This window comes from Bubalus kerabau, chromosome 14 (assembly GCF_029407905.1).
Source record: "Bubalus kerabau isolate K-KA32 ecotype Philippines breed swamp buffalo chromosome 14, PCC_UOA_SB_1v2, whole genome shotgun sequence".
NCBI classification, from domain to species: Eukaryota; Metazoa; Chordata; class Mammalia; order Artiodactyla; family Bovidae; genus Bubalus; species Bubalus kerabau.
In genome coordinates, this window is record NC_073637.1 from 47,144,856 (window position 1) to 47,169,873 (window position 25,018).

At 42.1% G+C, this 25,018-nt stretch overlaps 1 protein-coding gene across 2 annotated transcripts in view; it reads right to left on the reverse strand.

Annotated features, from left to right (window-relative positions):
- Nucleotides 1-14,181: 14,181 nt before the first annotated feature.
- Nucleotides 14,182-25,018, reverse strand: part of MAL2 (mal, T cell differentiation protein 2) — a 33,360-nt gene continuing 22,523 nt past the window's right edge. Inside the window, exons 3-5 of one of the 2 annotated variants that reach the window (XM_055546859.1) lie at nt 19,086-19,241; nt 16,815-16,906; nt 14,182-16,464 (exon numbers count right to left, since the gene is read on the reverse strand). In XM_055546859.1, coding sequence (XP_055402834.1) covers nt 16,449-16,464; nt 16,815-16,906; nt 19,086-19,241 — 264 coding nt within the window. In that variant the 3' untranslated portion in view covers nt 14,182-16,448. The remainder of the gene's footprint in view (nt 16,465-16,814; nt 16,907-19,085; nt 19,242-25,018) is intronic. The other variant, XM_055546860.1, reaches the window with a different exon arrangement.

Below are 25,018 nucleotides of genomic sequence, written 5' to 3' on the forward strand. Positions count from 1 at the left end.
AGAAATCTGTATGCAGGTCAGGAAGCAACAGTTAGAACTGGACATGGAACAACAGACTGGTTCCAAATAGGAAAAGGAGTACGTCGAGGCTGTATATTGTCACCCTGCTTATTTAACTTATATGCAGAGTACATCCTGAGAAACGCTGGGCTGGATGAAGCACAAGCTGGAATCAAGATTGCCAAGAGAAATATCAATAACCTCAGATATGCAGATGACACCACCCTTATGGAAGAAAGAGAAGAACTAAAGAGCCCCTTGATGAAAGTGAAAGAGGAGAGTGAAAACGTTGGTTTAAAGCTCAACATTCAGAAAACTAGGATCATGGCATCCAGTCCCATCACTTCATGGCAAATAGATGGGGAAACAGTGGAAACAGTGGCAGACTTTATTTTTTTGGGCTCCAAAATCACTGCAGATGGTGACTGCAGCCATGAAATTAAAAGATGCTTACTCCCTGAGATTAACATATCTAACATTCAGAAAATTAAAAAAAAAGGAAAAATGCACATTCAAAATGGCCAGGCAATGATAAGTACACCTCAAGGGCTTTGCTCACTGCCTATGGACAGGAAGTCAACCCATATTTGCTTCCCTTTCATTTTAACATCATTCCAGTAGCTTAAATTAAAGAAGACTTGGTACCTGATTATACCACCTATCAGATGTGCACCTTGATTCTTGAATCTGTTCGCAAAAATTGAAAAGGGAGAGGGATTCCTGGTCATTCTTCATTTCAGAAACAATATACAAAATCTTTGTGGACTAGGTGAAGTGGCCATGTTAGAATACCAGGCCACCAGAAGCCGGCAGCTGATCAGAGGGTTATGAGAGTGAGTTGGTAGAAAGAGAAAAAGGAGGTGGATTTTAAAAATAGGACCCATGTCTTTGATTGCAGGGGATGTACTGCTGTATGTTCCTGAAAGGAAGCACTAAAATCCTCAGACTAAAGTGGTACAGCCAAGACTTTGGGACAAACTCACTCAGGGCAACTGGGGAAACTTCAATGCTTGCTTGAGGCAGAAAAAATTCTAGGGGTGAAGAAAGAGAAATTATGAGAAGTCAGCTGGGTGGGTGCAATTTTTCAAGTGGACGTAAGCCCCTTGGGACAAAGCCCACACTCCCTAGCGTGACACAGAAGGACCTTCATAATGGGAGACTAAATCTTGACAGCATATTAGAAAGCAGAGACAACGGTCCATTTAGTCAAAGCTTTGGTTTCAGTAGTCATGTACGGATTTGAGAGTTGGACCATCAAGAAGGCTGGGCACTGAATAATTGATGCTTTCGAAATGTGGTGTAGAAGACTCTTGAGAGTCCCTTGGACAGCAAGGAGATCAAAGTAGTCAGTCCTAAAGGAAAGAAACCCTGAATATTCATTGGAAGGACTAATGCTGAAACTGAAGCTCCAATACTTCGGCCACCTGATGCTCCACCACCTAGTTAGAAAAGACCTTGATGCTGGGAAAGGTTGAAGGCAGGAAGAGAAGGATACAGAAGAGGATGAAATGGTTGAATGGCATCACCGATTCAATGGATATGAGTTTGAGCAAGCTCTAGGAGATGGTGATGGACAGGGAAGCCAGGCATGCTGCATTCCATGGGGTCACAGAGAGTCAGACATGATTTAGGGACTGAACAACGAATACTAACAACTCCAGCATCATCCCTGAATCTGTCACCATGACACATTCCAAGCTGTCACTATCACACATTCCAAGCTGACTCCACAGGGAACCACTTTGCTTCCTGAACACAGCATCTCTTTTTCTGAGCCTTTACACAAGTGAGTCTGATACTGAGCAATACCCTGTGGGGCTCCTGGGCACAAAAAGCCTTTCTGTGTCCCCCATTTCTTGATGACAGGAAAGAGGCTTCATTCAGCCTTCATGACCTTCCCTGAGTTCCAATGGGCAGGTTCAAACAGCTGTTAATTAGGGAAGGGAGGGGATGCAGAGACAAGGGAGGAACAATCAAGGAACAATAGTGCAGCCTTGGGGCAGGGTCCTGGTTTCCCCTCAAGCAGTATACATAACAATATCTTTGAGCTGTTTTGCAGATACTGAATCCTCCACCAGGTAATGGCAACCCACTCCGGTACTCCTGCCTGGAAAATCCCATGGATGGGAAGCCTGGTAGGCTATAGTCCATGGGGTCGCTAAGAGTCAGACATGACTGAGCAACTTCACTTTCCTTTTCCCTTCCACCAGGTAGGAGAAGCTAAGGGTGTGCTGCCTACTAGCACATAGATCCTAGCTCCCAGGCTACCAGGAGGTTGATGATGCTGACTCCCATTTACCTTACTGCTGCTGCTAAGTCACTTCAGTTGTGTCCGACTCTGTGCGACCACTTACCTTACCACGAACAAATCAGACTGTCCCTGAGCTGATCATGCCCTCTTTGAACCATTACTGTATCATTTCTCACTACTTTCTCCAGGAACACACAGTTTTTGAGGACATAAGCCCACTGTGATCCTCTTTGCCTGGCAAAGCAATAAAGCTATTCCTTTCTACTTCACGCAAAACTCTGTCTCTGAGATTCAGCTCAGTGTCGGGGTACAGAGGCTAGATTCAGTTTTGGGCCCCTCTGCCTGGAATGCCCATCTCCTTACTGTCTTGATGCTTTCCTGTGTGTGTTAGTCACTCAGTCCTGTCCAACTTTGCAACCCAACGGACTGTAGCCTGTTAGGCTCCTCTGTGCATGGAATTCTCCAATACTGGAGTGGGTAGCCTTTTCCTTCTCCAGGGGATCTTGCCAACCAGCTCTAATTCATCCTATAGATCCCTTATATATATCAGTTCTACCAAGAAGCACACTTCTCCCCTCTACAACCTTCCCTCATGCTTCCATAGCATTCTATGCTTATCTCTAAAATCAGCTTTTTCTATCTTTATTAGCTCAGTCAGTAAAGAATCTGCCTGCAATGCAGGAGACCCAGGTTTGATTCCTGGGTCGGGAAGATCCCCTGGAGAAGGAAATGGCAACCCACTCCAGTGTTATTGCCCAAAGAATCCCATGGACAGAGGAGCCTGGCAGGCTACAGTCCATGGGGTCACAAGACTTGGACACAACTTAGTGGCTAAAGAGAGAGAGAGAGAGAATTGTACATTAATTTATAGATCCCCTCCTTATGGACAGTTACTGGGTCTTATTCATCATCGTGGTTTCATCTCTTCCACAATTCTTGTCCTAAAATAGGTTATCAGTACATATTTTGAATAATTGAAAAGACTCTCTTACTTTCCTTAGGAACAATCCAGAATTTCTACTTGAGAAGTTCTCACTCAGTGGCTGATTTTACCTTAGTCGTGAGGTCACCCTTAGGGCATTGCTTAAGGACATGGCAAGACTTTAAAAGCCCTGAAATCAGCAACCACTCTAGAATTCTTTTCTTTTACTTTTAAGAATCTCCACCAATGTATAATTTATCATTATTTGTGTACAACAACTGCCCTGAAGCAAGCTGACATTTTAGCTTTAAATGCAACCAGTGATATACTAAGGAGAAGGCAATGGCACCCCACTCCAGTACTCTTGCCTGGAAAGTCCCATGGACGGAGGAGCCTGGTGGGCTGCAGTCCATGGGGTCACTAAGTCGGACAAGACTCAGCAACTTCACTTTCACTTTTCACTTTCATGCATTGGAGAAGGCAATGGCAACCCACTCCAGTGTTCTTGCCTGGAGAATCCCAGGGGCGGCGGAGCCTGGTTGGCTGCCATCTATGGGTTCGCACAGAGTCGGACACGACTGAAGTGACTTAGCAGCAGCAGCAGCAGCAGTGATATACTAAAGCATGTTATATTCTGAAAATACGTGGTCCATATACATGACGACTGAATGCAGAACTATCTGCAACATGAAGGGGTTTGACTGATTTGCCTGGTGGTGCTTAAAATATCTTGGAGGCCTTCACACTCATTGTCCAATTAGACTCTTACAACAGTCCCTTACAGGCCCAGACTGCAATTTCCAATCTTCTAGAGAAGGAAATTATGATCGCTGTATAGTTTTCCCAGGTTTATTCAGTAAACAGGTGGATTCCAGAGTTGACAGTCCTTACCATTTCTAACTTGGAGCTTGCATCTGAACTCTAGATTTGTATATGCAATTGCTTCTCAACATGGACACCTAAGAAATCTTAAACTCAAAAACAAATTTGAAGGACTTTCCTTGGTGGTGATTAAGATTCCATACTTCCAATGCAAGGGACCCAGGTTCGATTCCTGGTTGGGGAAGTGGATCCCACATGCCGCAACTAAGAGTTTGTATACTGCAAATAAAGATCCCAAGTGCTGCAACTAAGACCTGGTTCAGTCAAACTAATTAATTAAAATTTAAACAAACAAAGCAAACTTCACATGTCTGTATGCGTTAAATTGTGTCCCCTCGCCGAAAAAGATTATATTCAAGTTCTAACCTCCAGTACCTTGAATGTGACCTTATTTGCAAATAGACTCTTTGCAGATGCAATCACTGAAGCAAGGTCATTAAAGTGGGTCCTAATCCAATGTGATTGTGTCTTTTTAAGAGACAAACTCAGAGAGAATGCCATGAAATGACAGACGCAGAGACTGGAGTGATGCAGTTGTAAGGCAAGGAACCGCAAGGATTGCCAGTCACCGCCAGAAACTAGGGAGAGGCAAGAAAGAACTCTATCGGAGTCTGAGAGAGAGCAGGGTCCTGCCAACACCTTGATATCAAGCTTCCAGAATGTGGAAGCAAATATGTTTCTGCTGTTTTAAGTCACCACTTTGTGGTACTCTAATACAGCAGCCTTAAAAAACTAATACAATATCGAAAGCCTAACTTTTGAATCTTTTCTAAACCACTTCCTCCCATCAGTTCAGTTCAGTTCAGCCGCTCAGTCATGTCTGACTCTGCAACGCCATAGACTGCAGCATGCCAGGCTTCCCTGTCCATTGCCAACTCCTGAAGCCTACTCAAACTCATGTCCATCACATCAGTGATGCCATGCAACCGTCTCATCCTCTGTCGTCCCCTTGTCCTCCCACCTTCAATCTTTCCCAGCATCAGGGTCTTTTCCATTGAGTCAGTTCTTTGCATCAGGTGGCCAAAGTATTGGAGTTTCAGCTTCAACATCAGTCCTTCCAGTGAATATTCAGGACTGATTTTCTTTAGGATGGACTGGTTGGATATCCTTGCTGTCCAAGGGACTCTCAAGAGTCTTCTCCAACACCACAGTTCAAAAGCATCAGTTCTCTGGCACTCAGCTTTTTTTTATAGTCCAACTTCCTCCTACAGTTTCTTGCAAAGCAGTAAATGGCAACTCCATATTTTATCTCTGTTGTTTTCCTCTTGTTCACACTCCAAACCCAGTCCATCCACACACTCTGCTGGCTTTACCTTCACAGCATGCCTAGAGTCCAACCACTTATCCCACCTCCACTGCTGCCCCTCTGATCTGACCACCTGGTTCTGATCTCTCTCACCTGGTTTATTGCAACAGCCTCTTAATGTACACATTCTTCCACCTTTGTTCCTCTACAGCCTGTTCTCAGCCCAGCAACCAGCATGGTCTTGCTAAAACCTAAGTCAAATCATACCACCTTCTGCTCACAACCCTTCAATGGCTTCCCAACAAACACATAAAAAGGTAGAGTTCTTTCATGTAAATACAAGACACTATATGAGCTGCCGGAGAAGGCAAAGGCACCCCACTCCAGTACTCTTGCTTGGAAAATCCCATGGATGGAGGAGACTGGTAGGCTGCAGTCCATGAGGTCGCTAAGAGTCGGACACGACTGAGCGACTTCACTTTCAACTTTCACTTTCATGCATTGGAGAAGGAAATAGCAACCCACTCCAGTGTCCTTGCCTGGAGAATCCCAGGGATGGCGGAGCCTGGTGGACTGCCGTCTATGGGGTCGCACAGAGTCGGACATGACTGAAGCGACTTAGCAGCAGCAGCATATGAGCTGCATCTGCCGGCACTGCTTCCTGCTTCATGTCACCGGACTCCTCCTATCCACTTCTCTCTGGCTCTGCTAGCCACTAGCTTGATCCTGGATCACAACAGGCATGCTCTGAACTCAGTCCTCTGGAGAGATTGTCCAAGTCCCTAAAGGCTTTTCTCTTAGTCACCTGCTTGCATCCGTCACCCAACTTCAGGATTCTGCTCCTTGCCTCTAAGCTCCCCTACCCAATTTATTTAAAATAACTGTATGTCCAATGATTTTCCTATACCCTTTACCTTGTTTCATTTATCTCATTAGCACTGACGAATATCTAACCTTTCATACACATGCTTTGCATCTGTTTACTGCCTCTCTCCTCACAGTACAATGTAAACCCTATGAGGATAATAGCATTGCTTTCTTCCTTGTCTCTGTAGCATCTAGAATCATAGCTGACATGTAAAGGAATTCAATAAATGTTTGTTGAATAAATGGATAATAAAGTCTCTTAAGTCAGTCTGCTACTTTTCCCATTTATTCAAATGACAGAAAAAGAAATCCAGTGTCAGTGACATAAATGACTAAGCTAGATTAGCTTTTATAAAACTAGTGAATATACTCAACACACTAACAATTTATTTGCATTCCCCTGAATGAACCACCATAAAATATTTAAACAATTTAAATACCTTGTCAGACTTACCTGAAATGGCCAATAGATTCAAAAGTGGAGGAGGAGAAAGAAAAGAGATAAGAAAGAGGCAGGAGGAGGACTTTTATAGTTTATCAAGATAAGAGTGTTCACTATCAAAACAAAAAGAATGAATACTATTAGTAGTTTTAAAACTGAATGGTTTTGGTGACATAGAATTGGCTGAAGGAGATTGAGGCTAATTTAGGGAAGCTCTTACATCTTTCTGGGCTTCCCCGATAACTCAGTTGGTAAAGAATCTTCCTGCAATGCAGGAGACCCCAGTTCCATTCCTGGGTTGGGAAGATCCACTGGAGAAGGGATAGGCTACCCACTCCAGTATTCTGGCCTGGAGAATTCCCAAAGAGACTGACTGAGCGACTTTCACTTTCACTTTACATCTTTCCTCTACTCTGTTTTAGTGAGTCATCTGGATTTCTTTTCTGTTTGGAAACCAGATCTATTCAAATCTTTGGATAAAAATCATGCTATGATTAGTTATTGGAATCTAAACAAATTTGGCAGTGATACTTTAGAGTGAAATAGTGCCTTTTTTTGGATTAGTGGCAAGCACATATTACATTTTATAAGAATAGTAAATGGTGCCGATAAAATAAAAACCGTAGATTCCTTGCTGCTGCTAAGTCACTTCAGTCGTGTCTGACTCTGTGCGACCCCATAGATGGCAGCCCACCAGGCTCCCCCGTCCCTGGGATTCTCCAGGCAAGAACACTGGAGTGGGTTGCCATTTCCTTCTCCAATGCATGAAAGTGAAAAGTGAAAGTGAAGCTGCTCAGTCATGTCCAACTTGCAGCGACCCCAGGGACTGCAGCCTTCCAGGCTCCTCCATCCATGGGATTTTCCAGGCAAGAGTACTGGAGTGGGGTGCCATTGCCTTCTCCGGTAGATTCCTTACTAGGTAAATATAATCTCCCTAACATAGGAGGATGTCTCCATGGAGAGGAATACTCTGGGTGATGTGATAACTCAGGCCTTTGAAAACACAGAGGAAATAACATATGAAATTATAAACATAGTGAGAATAACACAGCTAAAGAGCACACTCAAGATCTGGGGGGTTTACTGAATCGCAAAGGATTCTGTACCAAGGCAAATCTGCAATGCTAAATTCAGCATCCTGAGGAGGGAAGCCTGGGCCCGTGAAACATGGGATGGGGATGGAATATGTGTGCATGCGTAGTCATGTCCAACTCTTTGCAAACCCACGGACTGTAACCCACGAGTCTCCTCTATCCATGGGGATTCTCCAGGCAAGAATACTGGAGTGGGTTGCCATTTCCTACTCCAGGGGATCTTCCTGACCCAGGGATCAAACCCAGTCTCCAGCTTCTCCTGCATCGACAGGAGGATTCTTTACCACTGTGCCACCTGGGAAGCCCAGATATTGTCGAAGACTGTGGCTCTCTAGAATTCCCTGAAACACTTGGAGCTTTAGAGGTAGTTCATCCCTCATCCTCCTTATTAAAAGTTAGTACTTTCCCCTGCAGAAAGAAAAGAGAGGGGAAAGAAACTCTTCCCCAGGACATGTCCCCACCTTTCTACTGAATGCCTCCCTCAGAATAGCCCTGCTGAATTCATGTTGGGTCTGATAAAAAAAAAAAAAAAAGAAAGAAAGAGATTATACTCCAAGACAGTTGCAAAAATTAACTAGCATTTTATTCACAGGAGCAGGGGAGTACCAATGGAATTGGATCTTAAGGATGCTTGATCAAGAAAAGAAGAACATAAGAGTGAATAAGAAAATTCCTTAACTCCAGGGGACAGTGCAGACCCCTCCGAGATGAGGGTTTGGGTCACAACACGGGAGACGTGAAAGACATGGAAAGGAAGGTGCAGAATTCAGGGTAGATAATCACAGAGAGATTACGAGTGTCAGTTATGGCTTCAAGTCCACCTACAGTGATGAGGCTAGTAGTTTGGTGTAACATCCCTGTTCTAATTCTTCTCTTAGAACCAGAGGCCCACAGGAACCCTGGAGGAGGGGCTCCCATGACACACGTGGAGAAGTGGACTTATATGACATACAGAGCAGCAAGTGGCAGTAACCAAGAGTGCTATGCAGAGCTCCAACAAGGACCCACCCTTCGGGACTGCAGGTACCTGACAACCTCCGGGTACAGGTGCCTTCAATCTTCCTTTATCTTTTCAGTCAGCGAGCTGAGGTCATAGTCTTTCTGGGCAACCCACAGCCAGTGATTGAGCATGGTGTAGGCACAAGGGCTCATCTCTTCGAGCTAGTGTGGGATACCTCTATGGTGCTGGAGCTCCCTGCTGAGTTGGTTGAGTCTTTCTCAGAGCTCGAACACAGCCTGGAACTCTTCCTGCCTATTTTTTTCCCCCTTTCCTCTTGACCTTTCATAGGCATTACTTCCAATAAATTGCTTGAACTTTTAACTCTACCTTGGGTTCTTGATTCCCAAGGACCTACCGCCACAGGTTTGTAACTGTGCTCACCATTGACAGATGAGGATATAGGCTTGGGTAAATGGACTCACCTCAAATCATACAGCTCTTAATGGAATATTATTTCCTATTTAAATGTTTATTTTCATGCTGAATAATATCCATGAAACCATACCTTTTATATGCAAATTATATTTTCCTAATTCACACTGAGGGCTTCCCTGGTGGTTCAACTTCTGCCTACAATACAGGAAACATGAGAGATGTGGGTTTGATCCCTGGTTTGGGAAGATCCCCTGGAGAAGGGAATGGCTATCCACTCCAGTATTCTTGCCTAGAGAATCTCCTGGACAGAGGAGCCTGGCAGGCTATAGTCCACGGGGTCCTAGAGGCTGACACAACTGAAGCAACTTAAGACGCATGCATAATCCATGTTGAAAGTATAACTATATATTAAAAAAACAAAAACAAAAAACTGAGGCAACTCTTACTCATCTTACATTGGAAAAGAGCCCTAATATATCCATGTGCTGAGAATTTATTTGTTCTTAAAAGTTTGTTTGGCCAAGAGTTGATATGAGATTTAGACAACTTTTTCACTCAAAAGAAATGGAGGAGCTACCATCTCACCAGGAATCTAAAGCCAAGGTATTGTTAAAGTCAAAGCCTGTGGCCACCAGACCCTAAAATAGACATCTTCTCTTACCAAAATGTGTGTCTAAATAAGACAATAATTTAGCACTTCTGTCAAACAAAAGATAATATTTTAACTATTTTTTTAAATTTAAAATTAAAATGCTTTGGGAATTTCCTAGGGGTCCAGTGATTAGGACTCTGTGCTTTCACTGCTGAGGGCCAGTGTTTGATCTCTGGTCAGGGAACTAAGGTCTCAGAAGTCATGAGGCAGCCAAAAAAGAAAAAAATTAAAATGCTTTACTAATACTTAAAATAGGTTGACACTAGTTCATACATTTTATATGCTAAATAGGGTTCAGTTCAGTTGCTCAGTTGTGTCCTACTCTTTGCGACCCCATGAATTGCAGCACGCCAGGCCTCCCTTTCCATCACCAACTCCCGGAGTTCACCCAGACTCAAGTCCATTGAGTCGGTGATGCCATCCAGCCATCTCATCCTCTGTCATCCCCTTTTCCTCTTGCCCCAATCCCTCCCAGCATCAGAGTCTTTTCCAATGAGTCAACTCTTCGCATGAGGTGACCAAAGTACTGGAATTTCAGCTCCAGCATCATTCCTTCCAAAGAACACCCAGGGCTGATCTCCTTTAGAATGGACTGGTTGGATCTCCTTGCAGTCCAAGGGACTCTCAAGAGTCTTCTCCAGCACCACAGTTCAAAAGCATCAATTCTTCAGTGCTCAGCTTTCTTCACAGTCCAACTCTCTCATCCATACACAACCACTGGAAAAACCATAGCCTTGACTAGATGGACCTTGGTTGGCAAAGTAATGTCTCTGCTTTTCAATATGCTATCTAGGTTGGTCATAACTTTTCTTCCAAGGGTATGTATGTTCAAAAATTGAGACAACTGTTAAACAGCCTAAAAGTATCAAATCTTTATTCAATTGCTGTTATATATTTTATATACTTATGTATGTAAATAAATGAGTTTAGAGATAGAGAGATCAGTCACTCAGTCGCATCCGACTCTTTGCGACCCCATGAATCGCAGCACGCCAGGCCTCCCTGTCCAACACCAACTCCCGGAGTTCACTGAGACTCACATCCATCGAGTCAGTGATGCCATCCAGCCATCTCATCCTCTGTTGTCCCCTTCTCTTCTTGCCCCCAATCCCTCCCAGCATCAGAGTCTTTTCCAATGAGTCAACTCTTCGCACGAGGTGGCCAAAGTACTGGAGTTTCAGCTTTAGCATCATTCCTTCCAAAGAAATCCCAGGGCTGATCGCCTTCAGAATGGACTGGTTGGATCTCCTTGCAGTCCAAGGAATTCTCAAGAGTCTTCTCCAATACCACAGTTCAAAAACATCAATTCTTCGGTGCTCAGCCTTCTTCACAGTCCAACTCTCACATCCATACATGACCACAGGAAAAACCATAGCCTTGACTAGACGGACCTTTGTTGGCAAAGTAATGTCTCTGCTTTTGAATATGCTATCTAGGTTGGTCATAACTTTCCTTCCAAGGAGTAAGCGTCTTTTAATTTCATGGCTGCAGTCACCATCTGCAGTGATTTTGGAGCCCAGGAAAATAAAGTCTGACACTGTTTCCACTGTTTCCCCATCTATTTCCCATGAAGTGAATGAGTTTACTGCACTTTAAAAAATTTCCATACAAAAACTGCAGTGTATTCAGCAAGATGGCATACTTAAAAATCAATAGCAAATAGAATTTCATAAAAAGGCAACGCAGCCCAGGATACTGATGCATCAGAACATCATTGTGTCAGCTAAACTGTACCTTGACTCAGGATATCAGGCCTACTTAGGATGGTGCATTAAACTGAATACAGGGAATTCAACAACATCCTTCATCTAGAATACCTCTCATAAATACATACCCAAGGATAAAGCTTGGATTGGGAGACATGAAAAATCAAAATGCCACATTATAGATACCTCTACCTCTTGTTAGGTTTACAACAGTAACTCTCATAATTTCTGGCCAAAACTACTAGCCAGAGCCCTCCACTCCAATCATCTATAGAAAAATGACAGTCTTTTTAACAATTAATTCTTAGTTCTCATGATACTTTCAGGATTATCTAAGTCAGTTGAGTGTACAGTTATATCTTTAGTCATGAAAATGTTTGAATAAAAATTTAATGAGTTTATATGAAATGCAAAATTTTTATTATTACAGTTTCTCTGCTATTGAAGATTGATTATACAACATTTTGGTTATATACATACATTTAATTAGTACATGACCTGTAAGGTTAGGCTTCACCCGAAATACATCCAGAACTAGGTGAAAAACATACCAGAAATTTTCAAATGCTGGTAAGATCAATTTTTATAGAACATATTGATAGAATACAAGAGTAAGTTATTGTCATTAATATTCATTCTCTAACTCAGTATATAATTACCAAGTACCTGCTCTTTGCTATGCTCTATTCTAGGCACCAGAGATAAAGCTCTAAACAAAAATATTCCTCTCCATAAGCCTTACACTCTAGTGGAGAAGAGGAGAAACAAAATAAACAAAATATGTGCTATATATTGAAAATCTGTATCATAAGTGCCATGGAGAAAATGCAGGAAAGAACAGGAGTGCTGGTGTGAGATTCAAGCTTAAACTCAGTTCTCAGGGAGGGCCTGCAAAGGTGACAACTGACTTGAGACCCAAAGAGGGTGAGAAAGCAAGCCATGAAGACTTGACAAAAGAAGGCTCCAGAGAGAGGAACTTTTATTTACCTGTTTCTCAGGGTACAGCCTAATACATGCTCACTCAAAAAAGCTGAAATTTCAAAATACTATATATATATATATATATATTCTAAAGATAATCACCTGTCTCCAAAACCCTGGACCCTTCTCCCATGAATACATTCAGCTGCCACCTGAAAAGCTGGATCACTTAGTAACAAACTTGAAGCATGATGTTGAGGATAGAACCTTCCATGATGATGACTTAGAATTCCAGATTCTGACATATGCAGAGATGCATATTCATACTTCATGTGTAAAGGCTGAATGGTGTATCTCAGACTAGAAAACCTTTCTAATGTCAGTTCCAGGGGTGATCAAAAAGCCAGGTCAATTTAGGACTTGATGAATGAGGGCTAAACTGATATAAGCCAGGTCAATTTAGGACTTGATGAATGAGGGCTAAACTGATATAAGGCAATGGAATGACTGAAGCCCCGAGTCCAGAACCAGAATGAATGGACCAGAGCAATATTCAGGTAGTCTGGATAACTTTGCAGACCACAGTTGCTTCCCTTTTTCCCCCACTATGTAACTTTGGTCTAAGTTCTTACAGCTAAACTCGTGAGCCCTTGGTTGTGACAAAAAAAAAAAAAAAAGTTCTAGAAGGTAACATCTAAAATAAGCAGTTTTGTGTGTTAAGCATTCTAAAATCTTTGAAAGGCTGCTGCTACTGCTGCTAAGTCGCTTTAGTCATGTCCCATTCTGTGCGACCCCATAGACAGCAGCCCACCAGGCTCCCCTATCCCTGGGATTCTCCAGGCAAGAACACTGGAGTGGGTTGCCATTTCCTTCTCCAATGCATGAAAGTGAAAAGTGAAAGTGAAGCCGCTCAGTCGTGTCTGACTTGCAGCGACCCCAGGGACTGCAGCCTACCAGGCTCCTCCGTCCACGGGATTTTCCAGGCAAGAGTACTGGAGTGGGGTGCCATTACCTTCTCTGATATTTTGATATACTGGGTATTAGAACATGTGAACATATGAATCTGAGGGGAAAGAGTAATATTTTTGGTTATACAAAATTTGTAAAATCTGGGAGGACTAAGGGATCAACAACCATGACGAACCTGGACTTTGCAGCCAGACTGAGGTTTACATACCAGCTTTCCCACTTGATAGGTACATGACCCTGGGTGTTTCTTACGGTCTGTGTTTTGGCTCCCTTGTCTTTGAAATGTGACAATAATATCTACTCCATAGAGTCGTTACAATGAGGATAAATTAGTTAATATTTGAAAAAAATGTTCAGAACACTGCCTGGCATATATTAAGCCTATATAAATGCTTTTAAAATAAAATAAAGTATAATTTAAGCTTCCTTTATAATACTTCCCTAGTGGGTCGGACAGTAAAGTGTCTGTCTACAATGCAGGAGACCTGGGTTTGATCCCTGGGTCGGGAAGATCCCCTGGAGAAGGAAATGGCAACCCACTCCAGTACTCTTGCTTGGAAAATCCCATGGATGGAGAAGCCTGGTAGGCTACAGTCCACAGGGTTGCAAAGAGTTGGACACAATTGAGCGACTTCACTTCACTTCACTTATCATACTTTCAAGAGTTACTTCTTAAATCTTCACCAAAAATAAAAATAAAAAAGACTTGCTGGCAAAGACTGTCTTTTACATAGAAATGTTTAAAGCAGAACTCTGATATATTATGAGTCTAGAAGCTCCAAATCTGTCAAGTTTATATCAAATCTTTAACTGAATTTCAAAGTGAATTGTATAAAAAACAGATGACCCCCAAAGATTATCAAATGAATACTTTATTAGAGTCATAACACTTATAAAATAAATTTATTTTCATCATGGAGTTACCAGATTTTAAGACCAACCAACACTTTCTCATTTTTACGGCTAAGGTATACAAAGAAATTCTCAAATGCTATAATTTTTGTTCAGTGCTTTGTCAGTCAACTCCCAAATCTAGATCATGATTAATCTACAATTCTAAGTATTCACAGTTAAATGACTTCTAGGCTTGGTTCTTTATGATCGAGAAGCAATCCATTTATAAAAGTGCCACCAAGGCAGTTTCATGAAATCATTTAATTTAATGCCACCAAGCAGCATGGACCTGTTGTACCTTGGAAATAAAAATAGAATCTCACAACTAAATCTAGCAGACTTTTAACAATTCCAGCCGGAATGGATGATATATCCTTATGGCACATTTATGACTTTGTAATAGACCATTTATAATACAGGTTTAAGTGTGTGGTATGGAACTGGAAAAACCAAGGAAGTTGGATTTTTATAGAAAAGCTATGATAAAGTCATAAGACTGGTTTCCTCTTGCCACATATTAAATATACCTTTTATCTTTACAGTTACATCACAAACCAAACCCTAATAAGATTCCTCTTCCTAAGGGATTATTACATAAACAGCATTTGATCACTGAGCATTGATTATGCTGCTCATTCAGGACTGTTCCATGTTCCACGAACTCTTAACTGCTCAACTTACACATGGCACTTGTAGGGGATGATTCAACCAAAATACAAAGGGCTGAAAGTATAAAACAATCAAAAGCCCTCTTTTCCCAGAGGTAGCCCTCTTGGGGCAAGAGATAAGTATCTCATTTGGACAGGTGGTATGAGCTGGGGCCTAACTCTAACTTGTTCTCAAGCCATTTTGGCACTTTGCCATGACCAGGGTCTCCGAGGTGGGTTAAAATACTTTTCTGTGCTCTTCAGCCAGAGATAGCTTTTGTGACCACTGTTGCTTGAAAACTGAGTCTATGTATTTCTCACCAGTGCAAAACAACATAGGACTATTCTCTAGATGAGAATCTACAACTTTAAGTTACATCTCATGTTCTGTGTGAATTAGAGTCATGTAAAAGAATTAGAAGTAAAAAGTTTACCCTTTGGAGAGCTCTATTGGGTAAAGCCTCAGATATCCACATAAAAATACTCATCTATTCATGCACAGGACAAACAACTGCTATTTGAAGCATAAATAAACCCAAAGTAAAACATCAGGCACTATATACCCATTTCAGGAGTGGCTTAGGGGTCTCTGGGGCTCTCGTTTTAAGAATGCCAGGTAAGCATTTTGCTCAGTTGTTAGGAAAACACTTAGGTGGATTAAGCCACTAGGGTTCACTTCATAAATTACTTTTTCTTGTACTCAAGACTCTGCTTGAATTAGCTTGAGATGCTATAGCCGCGTCAAGGGTACGTGTTTCACCATTAACCCAGAGGCAACGTGATTACTGAATGAGACTAAACATTATGCGGCTTGTCGAATTCACTTTAGACCTTTGAGGATCAGTTCAATAAGATACAAAACCCATAACCAAGGTTTTAAACCAGAGGTCATCAAACAACAGCCTGTAGCCCACAGGCCAAGTCCAGCCGGCTGCTGGTTTTTGTAAATAAAGATTTATTGGAACACACAGCTACGCTCACTCATTTCATATTGTCTGTGGCTGTTTTCATAGTAACAGCAGAGGTGAGTACTTGTGACAGAGACTGTGTGGCTCACAAAGCCTAAAATATTTACTATCTGTACATTTAGAGAAAAAGAATGCTGATCTCCATTTTACACTAAAACACAGAGTTCAGTGGGAATCTTATTTTAAATGTGTTTTTCTTTGGGAGTTTTAGTTACCTATTAAAATTAAGGTTCAGGTGATTTGGCAACTAAATACAAGAGATACCCCTTTTTCATGAATGACGTCTATGTATTTTATAGATGTAAAGGGAAATTTTTTTTTAAATGAGAAAAAAAAAGAGAGATAAATGTAAAACTAAAGGCCATTTCTCTGTTTAACATCATAATAAAATTTCCATCCATGAAATGAACCAAACTTATACTTAGATTCTCTCCATATACCAAACAAATTATTTTGGGGATATTGCTATATCTGAACAAAACGGTACCCAAATTGATCAAGACATAAAAAGTACACAAATGAAACTAACACACAAGCAGTTCATCTTTAAGGAGTGTTACGGTCGCCATCTTCGTAAAGCCAGCCCCAAACTGCAACCATAACAAGCTGTCGTCACAAAGGCAAAAATCTAAGAAAGAAGAAACAAAATTCTTATCAGATTTATAACACTGACTTCAAGAAATCATTTGTCCAAAGGAACAACTGTCTGAAAACTGATCAGCCTCCTTAAAGATACTTTAACACTTAAGAAAACTAAATCACTAAGATGATTTAGATTCATCTTTTTTTTTTTCCTTGGGTGACTTTATGCCCTCATACCATTAACCCCTTCTTTTAAACATTCTAGCCCCTAATAATGGGACATCATTTGTGGACAGCCTTAGGTTGAGCTTTTGTTCACACAGTAGACTCACTTGTTAGGCACTGGTGAGACCCCTAACATGGTGCATATTCAAAACTTCATGATGAGATGTCTACCTGCACAGTGATCTCACAGCCACACACAGTGCAGCTCTCAGGGCCCGAGGATGGAGCAGATTATTTCTGTGACAATGGAAGTGACTGTAGAGCTAAACAGAGAAAACCCACAGGAATGAATCATCAGGTTGGCGTGGGAGATAGTTCTCAAATGTGCATGAGTTCTGAATTACTGTCCTTCGTATTCAAAAAGGATTTTTTTAGCATCAACTATGTGTGCATCGGTACGTTTGGTACATACAAACAAGTAACAGGTATTGTCCTCATCCTTCTGGGGTTTATAATCCACAGAAAACTCCCCAAACCATCAAATATGTTAAAACATTATGATGTAGCACAGGAATCCTTTTACCAGGAAACCAGAGCTCTGAGAAGGAATATCAGATCCACCTACGAAACATTTTTACAGTGTAATTACCATGCTGCTACTTTCCCCACCCTTCTTCCACTGGTTGTCTCTCAGATACAGCTCTCTTTTTTAAGGAAACTTTCCTAGCATGCAGTTGCTTTCCAATGCTGTGTTAGTTTCTAGCGCACAGCAAAGTGAATCAGGAATACATTCACATACATATCTTACATCTCTCATCTAGACATTTCTTTTCTGTTGAAAGAGAAAGACTTTATTTTAAAGTACAAATGTGAATATTTAATTAGAACATGAAAAGACATCACAACCGCCACGAATTCTGAAAAGCTGACCAATGTCACAAACATTCCAAATCTAAAACAACAACAACTTTGTTTTACTATCTGCCTGATAACATCTTACTTCTGAGGACCCACTTTCTTTGCTATCCTTTCACAAGACTATTTCAGAAGACAATAGCATGAGAGAGATTTTGTAATCTTGGATAAAATCCACTGTTTCTTCTTTGATGACTGATTAAAATTTGTTTTGTTTTGTTTCGATAACAACAAAAGTTTCTTTCGGTTTTATACATATTTGTAGTAACATGCAAACTGTGCAGGTTTGTCAAATTTGGGAAACTATCATATTTCATACATGATTTATAAAATTTCATGATATTTCAAAATTTCTTGAGGAATGATACTCTTAAACCATAAATCTCAAAGTGTAAATCTTACTGCACTTTGAATTGCTCACGTGTAGTTACAATTGTCCTCCATGTCTTCCTAGTACTGGCACATGATGAAATTTACATTACCCCCATTGAATTCTGGGGGCCTTTATGCATGTGGTTCCCTTAGTTCTATTTATAATACTGCTCTAATGTTTGCACGGAATTTCTGATAAGTTCTATTTCAAATGATTCTCATAAAAAAAAAAAAGCCTGGTGCATTTTTTATTTTATGTCAAGTATACAACTGCCAGGAGGGAGTTTCTGTTTTGACCGGGAGTCCACTTACATTTTTGTGCATCAGTTGATCTGATCTGCAAGGTGCTTCCCCTTGTTGTGAGTCCGCTCATCAGCTCAGTGGATTTCCCTTGCCACTCTGGGCTGACTGGTCCCTGCATGAATGACTACTTTTGATATCTATTACTAGTGAAAAGGAGTTCTCTCTCTAAGGCAGAGGCCACCAACCTCCAGGATCTAATGCCTGATGATCTGAGGTGGAACTGATGATAATAGAAATAATAGAAATAAAGTGCACAATGAATGTGATGTGCTTGAATCATCCTGAGACCATCCCCCTGCACCCCTGGGCCGTGAAAATATTGTCTTCCACAGAACTAGTCCCTAGTGCCAGAAAGGCTGGAGACTGACTGCTGCTCTAAGGTATACTGAAATGAAAAGTGAGGGACTCAATAGAATGTCACAAATGAATGGCTCATACATTTAAGTGTTATTAAAACTCAGAAACTAAAGATTTACGTGTATGGGTAAAATGGGGGCTAATGCAGAACTTAAAGCATGGAGAAGTTTACTAAGGCAGCTTCACTTAGGCAGAAAAAGGGAATGACAAATCTGTGTCTGTCACAAAGACCACGTCTGAAGCTACATGGAGTAGAAAGCACAATTAATTCTTTTCACAAAGCAGACTTTGTTGCGCAAGGCCAACCACTAGCACTCATGTAGGTACGGTCTTATATAAATGTCAACCTCCTGGTGCTTCAGTTTCATCATCCACAGCACTGGGGTAATGACAGTACTTGGCTTGGTTCATAAGGTTAACTGTACACATAAACAGCTATTATATGTTTAATGCTGCTGGCTATTATTAAAGAAAACTATTGTTGCCAGAGGAGTTTCTTAGAGACCTTGATGGGGGAGGGGAAGCTTGGGTAAACCGTGTTCACCCCACACTTACTGTGGCCGCCACGTTTATGTTATACTGGTTATCGCTCAGGAGTGGCTGCACGGTCATGGTTCTGTTGCAGCGTAGGTCGTGCAGCGACGTGGTGGCTGCCTCCAGCAAAAAGGCTCCAAAGTAGAATACAAAGACTGTAAAATGGTATGCGAAGTCCTGAAAGAGGATGGAAAAGAAAGTCATCTGCCAGTAAAGACAATAAGCTTTTCCAAGAGTTTCTTATTTCGAACCAAGTTTAGGTTCAGTCTTGAAACAGTCTTGAACCACATTGGCCATTTCTTTTGGCTCCCTTAGCAATGTCAAGCTGTTAGAATCCCAAGGAAAATCAACCAACTCGTTGTAATTGGCACAGTGGCAAACCTTTGGATAGACTGAATTTTATAAAATACATAATTCAGTTTAGATAAGGCACCACAGAATTCCTGTCCTTAAAATTCAAGTAAAACAGCATTAAATTATATCTTGTTAGAGTAATTATATAACTATATACAATAACATATACACAGATTTCATAATTAAGTTTTTATTTTTGAGCAGTTTTTATTTTTATTCATTAGATTGCCATTCCATACACTGAAAGATATAGAATACCTATGAAATCATTGAATTCAATACCATATCTCTAGACATTTTAAAAAACAAAATAAATATATACTTCTACAAAAAGTAGAGGAAGTTTTCATGCAAAACTCAACAGTTATTAAGTTATTTTATCTGTCACTGGCATTAATGTGACACGTAACTATTAAAATTCACATTGTCTAACCTGACTCAATGTACCATCAGCACACTGCTGTGTATTTTTATTAACAATTTCTATAGCAGACACTTCACATTTATTATTAATCACCCTAACAACCACCATTTATTATTTCCATTTAACAAACAAGGAATTTCCTCTTCTTTTTTTGGTGAAGTGATGAAATGACTGTCCCAAAGCCCCACAAAGCTGAACTTTTGAAGGGAGACCTCAAACCTACACCAGTCTGTCTGATTCCAAAGTCCATTTGCTTTCTTCTCTATCAAACTGTTCTTGATACAACTATAGTACAAAAAAAAAAAAAAAAAAAAAAAAGAACACTGCATGGCTTTTATGTAAATGCCCATTCAGCAAGCAAAACTGTCCAGAGAAATTGTTTTTATTCTCCCTAGAATAATAAGGACGAAGTTAACTAACTAGGAGTGAGAATAACCAAAGTACAATGCTAAAAATGCTTTCTACTTAACACTTCTAATTTATAAATTGACCCACCAATGCCTTCAAAAGATGTAAGAAAAAAGTTATATAATATACTAGCCACATGTCTAATCTATAGGAAAAATGCTTAAACATTTACATATATAAATGTTCACTGATGAAGGTCAAAATCCAATGTCACTACTTTGAGAGATAAAATGCAATAGTTGGGTCTTACTTAAGGTAGTAATAAAGACTGAGAGAAAAATACATTTCAGACCATTCAGACTCATCTAATTTATCAAAGGGGACTCTCAGAAATGGCTCATTTCATCCTAAAAGGAATGGGAAGAGTTGGGTGACATGGCCTGAAACTCTTGGGATGATGTGGTCTTTGCCTTCTTTGCCAGCCTCATCTGATGTCACCATCTTTCCCCTTTGAACATCAGCCATGCTGGTCTCATTTTGGTCCCAAGGAATCACTCTATACCTCAAGATTGATACTCTTTACATGTGGCAATCTCTCTGACTGAGTCTTCCCACAACCAATGACCACGTGCCCCTACCCTCCAGCCCTCTACATACACACACACACACACAGACACACACACACACACACCACCATTCTATTCCTGCCTAATTTTGCCTCCTCCCTCCTTGGGCTTCCCTGATGGCTCAGCAAGTAAAGAATCCACCTGCAATGTAGGAGGCACAGATTCATTCCCTGGGGCGGAAAGATCCCCTGGAGAAGGGCATGGTAACCCACTCCAATATTCTCGTCCGGAAAATTCCATGATCAGAGGAGCCTGGCAGGAGTCCATGGGGTTGCAAATAGTCGGATACAACTGAGCACATGGCACATACACTCCTTTACAGGAGCATCAGAACCGAGTTGTGGCAAAGGCTTTCAGATCCAATCCTGTATCCTCCCCCCGCATCTTTCATAGGTGTTACCATCCAATAAACTTCCTGCACGTTCAGCTGTGTATGGCTTGGGTCATACCATCCCATCCTTCACATTAGCCTTAGGGTCCCATGTACCGCAAAGTATGGGTTTCCCAGGTGGTGCTAAGGATAAAGAACCTGTCTGCCAATGCAGGAAACTTAAGAGACATGGGTCCAATCCCTGGGTGGGGAAGATCCCCTGGAGAAGGAAATGGCAACCCATTCCAGGATTCTTGCTTAGAGAATCCCATGGACAGAGGAGCCTAGTGGGCTACAATCCATGGGGTCACAAAGAGCTGGACTTGACTGAAGTGACTCAGCATGAAAGTACCCTAAAATGTAAGAGGAACTCATGGCAACAGTGGTGAGAAAATCACTATGTCGGCTCCCGGAGTTATAGAATCAGGCATGTCACCTGTATTGGGGAATCACACATCTTGGAAAAGCATCTCCTGGTGTCCCCCTGGGCCCTTGTAGGGAAGGAACACTTGATCTTGAGACAACAAAAGATGAAGTATCCAGAACTGCCCATTATGAATGATGTTCTCTCAAAGCCACTAACTCATAGTCACAACACTGCTTCTTCAGGTGGGAAGGGGACATCAGAGTTCAAACTGAGCTGGGCTAGTGGGCCTGAGTCTGTTGTGTGAGCATGTGGCCCAGGCCCCCAAGTCACCTACCAGGATGGGACTGCCCTCCTCCCTCAGCCCAAGCCTATAGGCACATAGGGGAGGAGATCCCCAGGGTCCAGATGAAGGGGAAGAAAAACACCCAAGCTTGTTTCTCATCATGGGCTGTCAGAAGGCGAAAAGGGATAGCAGCTGTATTCAGTTCAGTTCAGTCGCTCAGTCGTGTCTGACTCTTTGTGACCCCGTGAATCACAGTATGCCAGGCCTCCCTGTCCATCACCATCTCCCAGAGTTCACTCAAACTCACGTCCATCGAGTTGGTGATGCCATCCAGCCATCTCATCTTCTGTCGCCCCCTTCTCCTCCTGCTCCCAGTCCCTCCCAGCATCAGAGTCTTTTCCAATGAGTCAACTCTTTGCATAAGATGGCCAAGGTACTGGAGTTTCAGCTTCAGCATCATTCCTTCCAAAGAACATCAGTCCTTCCAAAGAGGACTGATCTCCTCTAGAATGGACTGGTTGGATCTCCTTGCAGTCCAAGGGACTCTCACGAGTTTTCTCCAATACCGCAGTTCAAAGCATCAATTCTTTGGCACTCAGCCTTCTTTACAGTCCAACTCTTGCATCCATACATGACCACTGGAAAAACCATAGCCTTGACTAGACGGACCTTTGGTGGCAAAGTAATGTCTCTGCTTTTCAATATGCTATCTAGGTTAGACATAACTTTTCTTCCAAGTAGTAAGCGTCTTTTAATTTCATGGCTGCAATCACCATCTGCAGTGATTTTGGAGCCCAAAAAATAAAGTCTGACACTGTTTCCACTGTTTCCCCATCTATTTCCCATGAAGTGATGGGACCAGATGCCATGATCTTCGTTTTCTGAATGTTGACCTTTAAGCCAACTTTTTCACTCTCCTCTTTCACTTTCATCAAGAGGCTTTTTAGTTCTTCTTCACTTTCTGCCATAAAGGTGGTGTCATCTGCATATCTGAGGTTATTGATATTTCTCCCGGCAATCTTGATTCCAGCTTGTGCTTCCTCCAGCCCAGCGTTTCTCATGATATACTCTGCATATAAGTTAAATAAGCAGGGTGACAATATGCTTTAGAGACATGTTCAGAGCTGGCTGTGAAAGAGCAGTTAGGGAACATCTTCCTAATGGATGGAACTCTGAGTGGTGCAGCACATCATACACTTTGTTAAGAAAGCAAAGTGGCCCAAGGTGAGAACCCACAGAGACTCATCCACAGTGGGGAAAGGTCTGGCAAGCTGGTCAGGGCCCTGGAAAATAAAAGTTCAGAGACAAGGAAGTATGGAGCAGCGAGATGGACATATGGGATTAGGCATGAAATATGAAGTGTGACCTTTCTTTTATGTGGTCACACCCACTAGAAGCATCCATATGGAAGATGACCTGGCCATTTGATGCAACCAATTAAAAAGCAAGGGACATTACTTAGCCAACAAACATCCATCTAGTCAAAGCTATGGTTTTCTAGTAGTCACATATGGATGTGAGAGTTGGACTATAAAGAAAGCTAAGTGCCAAAGAATTGATGCTTTTGAACTGTGGTGTTGGAGAAGACTTTTGAGAATCCCTTGGACTGTAAGGAGATCAAACCAGTCAATCCTCAAGGAAATTAGTCCTGAATATTCTTTGGAAGGACTGATGCTGAAGCTGAAACTCCCATACTGATGGAAGAACCGACTCCTTAGAAAAGACCCTGCTGGGGAAGACTGAAGGCAGGAGAAGGGGATGACAGAGGATGAGATGGTTGGATGCATCACCGACTCGATGGACATGAGCTTGAACAAGCTCAAGGAGTTGGTGATGGAGTCCTAGTGTGCTGCAGTCCATGAGATCGCAAAGAGTTGGACACAACTGAGCGACTGAACTCACTGATCTGGTTCCTGGCATTTTGGGTACATGAACAGAGTAGCCATGGCTGGGGAGGCGCATCTATGTCATGGCCCAATAGTGCGGACTCCCAACAGCCAAAGCTGACAAGCCTCTTATCCGTATACTTCAGAGGCCAGAAAGAATGAAAACCAAAATCACAGAAAACTAACCAAACTGATTACAAGGATCACAGCCTTGTCTAACTCAATGAAACTATGAGCCATGCCATGTAGGGCCACTCAAGACAGATGGGTCACAATGGAGAGTTCTGACAAAACGTGGTCCACTGGAGAAGGGAATGGAACACCACTTTAGTATTCTTTCCTTGAGAACCCCATGAACAGTATTAAAAGCTGACCTACCTCTTGCCTTTTCTGAATGTTGAATGTGCCAGCAACAGAGACTGATTCTGAGACCCTGACATGGTGCTTTTCTTACCTGATATCAAACTGATGAAACTCAGTTCCCATCTTCCTGGGAGGCATAAAGTTTCATTCTCACAAAATGGACACTCACTGTGAGTATGGATTTGCTTTTCCTCTCTGCAGAACCTCTGCCACTACCACTGTCCAGGGACTTACAGAATATGCCTGATTTATCAGCATCCATTCAGTACATCTGACCAAGGGATTAACTTCTCCCCAGAGGATGAGTGGGAATGGGCCCACAACCCTGAGTTGTCTCCTGTCCTGCACCATCTAGGACCCGCTGGCCTGACAGCATGCTGGGATGGCTGGCTGAAGGCACAGCCTGGAGGAACCACCCTGTGAGGATGTGTGGCCGTACTTCAGGATGCAGTAGATACAATGAAGAAGAGTTTTCAACATGGCATCGTATCCCCATTGGAAGAGTGGGAACCAAGGGTGGAAGGAGTTTCTCCTCTTACTGTCATCACTCCCAGTGACCTCGTGAAAGACTTTTTTAACTGCTGTCCCTGCACTCTGGACTCTGCATGATCAGAGGTCCCACCCCGGGGGGTGTACTCTTGCTAGAGGATCCAGCAGGCAGCCCATTGACTGTGAGCTATGACTGCTGCCTGTGTGCTTTGGTTCTTTGTGCTCAGGGGTCAAAAGGTGAGAGAGGAGGGGTCACCATCTTGACAAGAGAAGGTGTGGCTGCTGATACCCAGGAGGGCGGGAAGGAGTCTGTGTGGAACTTGGGCGCTCTACTCAGGGTCCTATTAGAACCCTCTTGCCCAACTGTGAGTAAAATGGAGCAACACTGGCCTGAAAAGGATATAGTTACCAGAGGGGTTACAGTCCTTCAGGCAGAAGGGATTG